We start from the raw sequence: 8,981 nt of genomic DNA on the forward strand, positions 1-8,981 counted from the left end.
TTTAGCGGACGAGTGCTTTATTGGACCGTCTCTTAGGCTTGCTCGGGGAAGACCTCTCGATTCTCTCTTGTCTCTCGAGGCCCAGGGAGTACCTAGGGACAAATTCCCTATAGCATCCCGGCCTCTCTCAACGGTTGGCATCGGCGCCAATCGCGCCATCTGCGGGAGTAACTAGGGAGTTACTCATGCTCCCTACAAAGGTAATTACTGTGTACTAAGGCCGGGGGCACACGAGCGTCGAAACAACGTGCGTTTTTATGCCCTTCCTTGTCTTACAATTGAAAAGACATAGGAACGCCGATCTTGTCTGTCTTCGTTGTTTTCAATTGCTAGACAAAGAAGAACATAGAAACGCACGTCGATTCGACGCTCGAGTGCCCCCGGCCTAAAGGTGCTTGTGAACTTGGGTAAGCTGTAATTACTATACAAGTATACACTAAAGACTGTTTATGTAGTTAAGTCACCAGCTATAAACAAAAGAATGTGTTTCTTTGTTCGATTTATATTGCCGTTCTTTGTTTCTTGTTTACATTTAGTGACTACTCGGTGAATGAACTTTACTCGTATCATTATAACGTAATAAGAAAAGTATAGTGAGATATATTTCTATAAATATATTTCTTATTTTGTATTAATTTCTTACGGTTAATGTACCTTATATTTCCCGTTTCTATATCCAAACCTTATGTATATCGAGAAATAATTTCATTATTGGTCAAATGGCAAATACATCCTCAATGCTGTCAATAGAACAATATCATGATATTTGTCCTGAAGATATTACTAACTGCACAAGTGTAGCTGTTTCTAACATTGGAAGTAGTTGTAACGAATCAAGAACATTAAATGATTTACAATGTTTTGTATGTGATGCAAAAATTCAGGGTCGTCATTATGCATTGGCTACATGTAGAACTCAAACATCAAGATCTAAAGTAATTGAAAAACTTGGAGAATTAGTTGGTGATAGGTAGTGCTATATATTACTTGTACATAACTAAAATATTGAATTCTATGTTATAATTTGAAGTAGAACAGCAATCTTTTTCCCGTAATGTAGATACATGGTAGTAATATCAGAAGATGATGTAATTTGTCGAAGTTGTGCTAATCTCATTAATACGCTTGATCGGCTCGAAGTTGAAACATATAGCTTGCGCGATAATATCTTACGATTCTTGGAACACAAATATTCCTTGGAAGAAGGAGAACTTCTTGGCAATAATGAAAAGCAAAAGCGTTCGCAACCACCACAAATCACAAAATGTAACAATCAAATTGTAACTAATTGTCAGGGTAAAAAACAGGATGTTATTCTATCTTCACATGTTACTGAGAAAGCCAAAGACAAAAGAAGTAATATTTGGTTGCAATGTGATAAATGTCAGTATACGACACTTCATAATTCATTTATGGTACATCATGTTAGAGGTCACAACAAACAGAAAATATTTTGTGATAAGTGTGGGATACAGTTTCTTGGAACTCAGCAAGAATCCCATAATTGTAATTTAAAAGACTCTTTAAATAATCAAGATAGAATTAAAGATGAGCAAGCAGGTTGTTTGAAATATTAAGTTTTGTTATCCTAGAGATTCATTTTCTATTAGTTTAATGAATTATATTATTAAACATATTACAGAATCATCTATGAAATGTATTAATGAAACTGTAATGGATATTCCAATTTTGGAAAAAACGATACAACAAACTGTACCAATTATGACCATTGAAACGTATACGGAATCACACATTTCAAATCACAATGAAAGTATGCCTATAATAAGATTATCAAATTCAGAAAACTTACCCATACAAAATATTTTAACTTCTGGTAAGGATTCTGCTCCTCAAAGTAACATTTAATTAGAAAGTATTCTGTATCATACAAATGCTTTTAAATTATAGATAGTAGTTCTGCAACTAATCAGCCAATATATGTACGTGTTTTACAACCCATTGAAATTAATGAAACACCAACACATTCTACAATGATGACTGTATCAAATTCTGATACAGATCTAGCAATGAAACTTAAAGACAGTTCAGGAAAACAAATTTTAACATTGACAGAAGATGGAAATTTGGAAATGACAGAAGTAGCTTGCTGGAATGATTTATAATTATCAGACTTTTAATCCAGCCTAATGTTCAAGTTATTTAAACTTCCATTATTAAATTAGACAGAGTTTCTATTTACTTATTTTTATTAATACAACAAGTAACAATTATTTACATTTACAATTACTTACACAGTTATTCTTTTTCATTAAACAAAGTCTGTACCAATTCATAGCATATTAATTGCATGTTTTGTTTCTTTAATCAAAAATTTTAATGCAGAATACTGGTACAACTTGTTTCTACATTTAAAACTGTTTTATTTAATTGTTTTTGTAAAACATGGTTGTTACAATTGGTTTGCTATTAGATCCGTCCTAGATGATGTGGTATTTGCAACCTGCATTTGTCTCGTATCTAATGTTTAACCTGAAACAAAGAATTGTTAATATTTCTTATAGTATTTCATGCATTTACTTTTATTGATTCTTTTCAGTTTCTTTCAGAATGACGTATTTATTACCTAAAAGATCACTGACAGCGTTTGCGGCATTGTTGCCTATATCGTTGGCAACTTTGGCAGCACCAGATGCAGCATCTTGCACTGAATTTCCGACATCATGCGTTACATTTTGTTGAGCTTTCGTAGCTTTGTTTAGCGAATCTGTTGCAGTATCTGATAAGTCTTTGGCAACTTTAGAAACGACGCTGTTGGCAGCATTAACTACATTATTCACGGTATCCTGAACGTCATTTAAAGCATCTCCTACGACATCACTGGTAATATTTGCCGAATCTGTTTTAAGAGTAGAAACGTCACTCTGAACATCCTTAGCCAGTTTTTTTGCGTCTGCCGCTAACGATGAAGATTTCTGTTTAGCTCCTTTCAATGCTTCATTTGCGGCCTTCTTAACTTCTTGCAAAGCCTCTGAGGCTTTCTTTTTCAAATTATCAACTGTCTTTTCAAGGGCTTTCCCAGCAGCATTCGAAACTGCGGAACTTTCGTTTCGCAATGCTTTTAGTGTTTCGCTCACTGCGTCGCCCGATGCTTTTTTGACAGCATCTAATGCAGCCTTTGTTTTGTTGAGAGTCTCCTTAGATTTCTCTTCAACTTCGGCTGCTCCTTTCTTTGTAAGGTTCCTCAAACTGTTCACGACCTCAGCGGCTTTTTTATTGACTTCTTCTAGTGTCTTCTTGACTTCCTCCCCCAATTTATCTAGAGTTTCAGCAACATCCTGGCTAATTTCTGCTGCTTTCTTGTTAACAGCTTCCTTGGCTTCTTTGCTTACTGTAGCCAATTTATTAACTGTGTCTGCAACTTTCTTCAATTTTTCGTCCGTCGCGTTCTTAACAGCGGCCAAAACTTTAGCGGTATTATTTACTGCGTTCCTCACTTCGCTTGCGATCGACTGTGACACGCTCTGTAAGACCGCGACAGTTTCAGAAGTAGCATTGTCAACTTGATCATTGACATCTTTGTTGACTGTCGCCGTTGTATCGATCAACCAATCCGTTCCGTTTTCAATCGCGTTCTCTATCTGGAGCGAGGCATTATAAACTTTGTCGTTGATATCTTCGATCTCTTTGTGAACAGTTGTAGTTGCGGTCTTCAAAGCTCTTGCAGTGGTGTTGACCATCTTGACTAGGTCCTTTTCCGCTTTGGCTACAGCTTTGTTAAGGTCACTCTTAAGTTCTTTCGCAGTCTCGAGAGCTCTCCTCTTAGCATCCTCCACCAGAGCATTTACGGCGCGTGCTGTATCGTTTAAAATGTTGGTAGCGACCTTCGCGGTTGCATCTAGTGTCTGTTTACTGGATTTTGCGACAAAACGTAGAAGAGCCTCACTTTCGTTCTTGGCTTCGGTCAGTGCATCTTTCGTGAGCTGTAAAACATCCTTAGTCTCGTTATTAGCGGCTTCGGCGAGAGTTTTTATAATTTTTTCCAACTGTTCCTCCGTTTCTTTCTTTAGCTCAGCGAGCGCTTTATCGGTTTTGTTTTTTAACTCAGTTAGTTCTTCTAACATAGCTTGAGTTGCATTGTTCAAATCTTCGGTAGCCTTAAGTTGGTCTTCGTCTAATTTTTTGCTTGCATCATTTACGTTCGTAGCAGTTTCGTTAGTGAGTGATGCCAAACCGTCCTTCAATTCTTTTATAACTTTCGCTAATTCTTTCGTAGCATTGTTCAATTCGTCTTTTGTGGTGTTCTTCGTGACTTCCAAAACCGTAGCGGTTTCGTTCGCAGCATCCTTCAGAACTCGTGCTATCGCCGGAGCCGCTTTAGCAAGAAGTGCCTGCGCCTTGCTTTGAGCTTTCGCTGCCTCCTTTTTCGCCTCGCCCAAAGCTGCTGCAGACTTATTTACCAGATTTTGCAATTCTTTCCCTAGCATTTGTTCCGCAGAGTTTATAAGTTTCTGCAGTTCCTTCGAGATAAGTGAAGCGTCGCCGACTGCCTTCTTTAAAGCATCCTGCGATTTTTTCTGATCTTTAGGTGAAGGTGCTGGTTTTGGTGCTGGTTTTGGTGCTGGAGCTGGTGCTGGCTGTGCTGGCTGTGCCTGAAAATTATTGTTTAATTATATTAAAATTATTTGTAAACGTAGAACAAGCGTTTGACTGTATGTAACACTAATAAAATAAAATCATGCGGATAAGTAATGCAATGCGAAAAAATATGACGTCGCAGCCAGAATTGCCTAACTCTGCTTGCATCTACTGCAAAGCGCAACATCGATCGGAGTATAATCAATTATCGGTTAAAGACCAGTTATTCAAAACTACTAGGGGTTTAAGCAGATATTCTGGTTTAGAAGTTAATTTTGTGTACATATAAATATTGGAAATTTGTACTTACTGGGGCAGGTGATGATGCAGGAACATTAGCCACCGGCAAAGCCTGTATTAAATAAATACATTAACATCGATATTTTATTTTTGAGAATTATTTGGAAGAGTAAAATTTTGTTTAAATTTTCTTTAAAAGTAAAAATAATAAATAATAAATGTTTAATATCGATAAAAATATTAATTCAAATTTAAACATTATATTTAATCCCAGTGTAGTGATTGCTTAATGATCGATTATTGATGAATGTACATATATTACATTGTACTAGTTGATAGTAAGCAGTTAAATTTTCCTTAAAAAAAGAAAAGAATGTAAATGAGGGATAGCAACATATTTCCAAGAAAGGAGGCATTAAATATATTTTAAATTTTCTATGAAATATTGCACATACCAAAGCAGCAACGCTGAAGAAGGCGAAGATTGACAATAACTTGATCATTTTTATTCTTACTTATGACTACTTCTATAGGAAATCTCGCAAACGTATGCTATGATACAGATTTCATTGTTACTTATATATGTTCTGGCGGCGTTACGTATAACAACTGTGTCAATAAAAAATGAATTTGGCACATTACAGAGAAAGCGTCTGAAATGTTTGTATTACGTATCTGTTATAATATTTGTTCATTATTACATTGCGCAGATTATTCAACCTGTTATCTATTATAAATAACTCGTTAATTCCCATTGTTTGGAAAATTACCGAACGAAGTAAATGATAATTAATGGTGAGTGATAAAATGTAATTGTAATCATATGTAATTGCGTAAAATCTATAGTAGAGGTTTTTAAATCTTTAATTAGAATGTTGTTCTACTAGTGTAAAGTGTATCGCAAGAATTCATTAACATGTTCAGTGTCGTTGTAGACAATGGTGTTTGTTGATAGTTTATCCGTTCAGGTCGTCGGTCATCGATGTTCTTATAAACCTTAATACTTGCAAATTTCTGAATAACATTAATATTATTGGGTATCCTGTAACATAATAAATACAGTGAAATTTCCGTATCCATGAGATTTCGGTTCTAAGACTTTCCGCGGATAATAGCGAACCCTATATGTAATCTATGCACACCTGACTCTCCTTTGACACGATGAAAGTATACCGAGAAAAAGAAAAGCGTGGGTAAGAAGTTAGGCAAAAACTGATTAATAAAACTTGTTTTGAAGGATGCAAATTATACAAGTAATTTAAAACATAAAAACGCATTCATTAAAGCATTTTATTTAATTATTGCAATACATAATGGTATACATTATTATCAAATAAACATAATGTATAGAATAAATGCAATAGCACAATAAAATACAAATGAATAAACTAGTACAAAATGAAAGGAAAAAAACAATATTTTATGAATAAGAACAGAACGTATTATTGTTCAAATGAGATATCGATGTTGACAAATTTATTGACTCGTGTTTTTGTCAACATTCATTGTGTAATTGTGACATAATTCGTTTTTTTCTACCGTCATTTCTTTACATTTGCGTCCCATTAGTCACTCAATGAAAGATATCATGATAAAATAAATAGCAGCGTGACTCAAGTATTACGAAAATTGAATATTGGTGTTACCTAACTACCACTTCGCGAAGAAAAAGCATGAAGTCGTGTGTAAATTAAAATATTAACTATTTAAAAGCTATGCAAATATTTTTGACGGTACGCATAGGGATTCTAAATACAAGTTTTAGCATTTTCGATTTGTTCGTTCAAAAATTAAGATTTAAAATATTACTTCATGAAGAAATAATTTCAATTTGATGTAACTTCACATATTCAAAATGGTGGATTCAATATGGCCGACTTACATGCCTAAAAATTACTAGATTCACATGAGAACTGTTTCCAGTACTATTATAATATATTGCACTTTATTTACACAGACTATTTGCAAGTCTGAATTACGTTTCAATTGGTTATATCTATTTTCAATCCATCTTAAAAGTAAAGTGAATATAAACATCAAGGGTCACGTGATCAGATTCCTATTAGTCCATTGTGTCAACTTGCTATGTTAGTTAGGAGTTTCTATAGTAAATTTGGCGTACAAGTAAAAATACGAAAAGACCGAATAAATGGGCGAATAATTACTGCTAGAGCATTCATTAAATAATTGTTGTAAATGTTAAATATGCAGATAGTAATTTTTATAAACATTTATTAGACAATTGCATCCTTGCCAATATATTTCTATCGCAATCGCGTGATCTGTTAATTGCATTCTATTTTTAAGTTGAACAAACAATATGAATTTTTATCAAAAGATCTCAGCTCGGAAGTTAGTCATACATTGTTTAGTTAAAGCTTTAGACATTTAAAATTAACGAGGGAAGATTAAAATGAGCATTTTTGAAAACTTCTGATGATGACATCGTATCAAATATTACGAGTCTATTACGTATGCTGTTTAAATATGATGCTGATAATGCAGGCTAGTAATATTTGCTCATTCCATTGGTCATATTGTTCCTTTAAATCTTGAATGGTCAATCACCCTAGAAAATAGCGTACATTAAATCCGTTACGATTTCTTTGAGAAAGTATACTTTAGTTTTGATGTGAAAATGATGGAAGAATTTTGTTGTGATATTGTACATGCCCTTCAAAATAGAGACTTCGATGTGTTACAAAAGTATTATTACAACATTCGTGAAAAAATTGACGCCAAAGTTGAAGAGGCAATTGCTTATGAAATTGGTACGTTTATGAAAGATATTCACTTAAAAGATTCCGAGGCATATGTATCGAACATCAATCAAAAACACTTGTTCATTTGTTCCTGATTTTAATTAATTCGTGAAAACTTTCCTATCTAAAACAAATTTTTCGAATAATTACCCAATATTAAACATTACAAGTATCTACATTAAATTAACGTCTTTTAATACAAAGAAGGAGCAGAATCTTAATAAATGATTTTACATAAAATTTTTTTAGAATAAGTGTGCGCAGTATTAATAATATGTTTATGCATATGATACATACTTCTTACTATTTTCTTATTTTATTATATACATATTGTTAGTAAATTATGAAAATAAAATGTACAAATTTATTTTGTTATTGACAGTTCTTTTATGCTTTCTTAAAATTTTAACGAATTTTATTGAATTATCAAGATCAAGTGTTTTTACTTTTCATGTAGAATGTAGAGAGAAAAGGACATTGAGGGTTAATAAAATATTAGAATTGCAACAAGAGTTTGAGAACCTGAAATCTGAAATAGATATGACAAAGTTACAACAGAAAGTAGTGGATAAAAAAATTCTGAATGCAATTAAGCAACAAGAAAAATTACAGGAAGAAATTGACGAACAAAAGTCAAAAAGAGATAGATTGGTTATTGAAATGATTGACTTACAACAAGGTATTTATTTACAAATGTATAAATACATTTATAGTAAGTTATAATTATAAGTAATTGTTTAAGAAACATCTGACTTTCTTTATAAATCTTAGAAAATATCTTTTTTAGAGGCTGCAAAAAGGAAGGAGAATAAGATATCTACTTGGGACGCTATTAAACGTGCCAGTTATATTTATAAACAATATTTGGACTTTCATATACAATTATTGGATAGAAAAGAATGTGTCCGTATAAAAGTTTCATTTTTTGTAACTAACGCTAATACTGAAAACAAATATTTTGTGCACTTATGTAATTTTGATGGTCAGTGGAAAGGTGCGTAATATTTATTTTTAATAGTCGTTAATATATTACATTCAAATATGTTTATAAAATAAGTTTCAAAAATAATCCTGTATCTTTCAGTGGAACAAATTCAACCGGCGCTTAACTCAGAGAATTTAAACGATTTCAAAGGCATCGTTGATCTTGTGAAAAATTCAGAAATTTCAGATGTTACTGCATTTCTGTGTAAATTGAGGCATATTTTTTCTAAATATTATTTGAATATGAAATAACAGTAAGGAATACTTTAAATATTAATTGCAACATTATTATTATAAGCGATCAGCAGTAGGGGAAATATATAATTTTACAGTTAGGATCATTCGTTATAATATTAAAGCCTTTATTAATAAAAACTAATATATCTAAAACGCCTTATT

The 8,981-nt window shown here is 32.9% G+C and overlaps 3 protein-coding genes across 4 annotated transcripts; 2 read left to right on the forward strand and 1 right to left on the reverse strand.

The window, feature by feature from the left end:
• Nucleotides 1-221: 221 nt before the first annotated feature.
• On the forward strand, nt 222-8,967 carry LOC122400425. Of its 2 annotated transcripts, XM_043401885.1 has the most exons (5): nt 222-407; nt 7,448-7,607; nt 8,056-8,277; nt 8,386-8,592; nt 8,683-8,967. In XM_043401885.1, exons 2-5 carry the CDS (start codon nt 7,475-7,477, stop codon nt 8,832-8,834), a joined length of 714 nt encoding a protein of 237 aa, XP_043257820.1. In that variant the 5' UTR covers nt 222-407; nt 7,448-7,474; the 3' UTR covers nt 8,835-8,967. The 2 variants fall into 2 exon arrangements, with proteins under 2 accessions (XP_043257820.1, XP_043257819.1); XM_043401884.1 differs by lacking the exon at nt 222-407 and having other exon boundaries at nt 7,423-7,607.
• Nucleotides 720-2,123, forward strand: LOC122400424. The gene is made up of 4 exons (XM_043401882.1): nt 720-970; nt 1,061-1,560; nt 1,643-1,834; nt 1,909-2,123. The coding sequence occupies exons 1-4, from the start codon at nt 720-722 to the stop codon at nt 2,121-2,123; spliced, it is 1,158 nt and encodes a 385-aa protein (XP_043257817.1).
• On the reverse strand, nt 2,828-5,339 carry LOC122400534 (dynactin subunit 1-like). The gene is made up of 4 exons (XM_043402058.1): nt 5,292-5,339; nt 4,907-4,948; nt 2,882-4,610; nt 2,828-2,838 (listed from the first exon to the last, which is right to left on the reverse strand). The coding sequence occupies exons 1-4, from the start codon at nt 5,337-5,339 to the stop codon at nt 2,828-2,830; spliced, it is 1,830 nt and encodes a 609-aa protein (XP_043257993.1).
• Nucleotides 8,968-8,981: the final 14 nt, after the last annotated feature.

This window comes from Colletes gigas, unplaced genomic scaffold (genome assembly GCF_013123115.1).
Source record: "Colletes gigas isolate AHSC1104 unplaced genomic scaffold, ASM1312311v1 Colletes_gigas_Sc00018, whole genome shotgun sequence".
Taxonomy (NCBI): Eukaryota; Metazoa; Arthropoda; class Insecta; order Hymenoptera; family Colletidae; genus Colletes; species Colletes gigas.

Excerpts from the sequence above, each read along its gene's own strand:
- LOC122400534 (XM_043402058.1), bottom strand. The coding sequence starts at position 5,339 with ATGATCAAGTTATTGTCAATCTTCGCCTTCTTCAGCGTTGCTGCTTTG. Across the intron at positions 4,949-5,291 it reads TCTTCAGCGTTGCTGCTTTG|GCTTTGCCGGTGGCTAATGT; the intron begins GTATGTGCAATA and ends TATTTAATACAG. Across the intron at positions 4,611-4,906 it reads CTGCATCATCACCTGCCCCA|GCACAGCCAGCACAGCCAGC; the intron begins GTAAGTACAAAT and ends AATAATTTTCAG.
- LOC122400425 (XM_043401885.1), top strand. The coding sequence starts at position 7,475 with ATGATGGAAGAATTTTGTTGTGATATTGTACATGCCCTTCAAAATAGA. Across the intron at positions 7,608-8,055 it reads GGCAATTGCTTATGAAATTG|AATGTAGAGAGAAAAGGACA; the intron begins GTACGTTTATGA and ends CTTTTCATGTAG. Across the intron at positions 8,593-8,682 it reads TTTTGATGGTCAGTGGAAAG|TGGAACAAATTCAACCGGCG; the intron begins GTGCGTAATATT and ends TGTATCTTTCAG.
- LOC122400424 (XM_043401882.1), top strand. The coding sequence starts at position 720 with ATGGCAAATACATCCTCAATGCTGTCAATAGAACAATATCATGATATT. Across the intron at positions 971-1,060 it reads GGAGAATTAGTTGGTGATAG|ATACATGGTAGTAATATCAG; the intron begins GTAGTGCTATAT and ends CCCGTAATGTAG. Across the intron at positions 1,561-1,642 it reads AATTAAAGATGAGCAAGCAG|AATCATCTATGAAATGTATT; the intron begins GTTGTTTGAAAT and ends AACATATTACAG.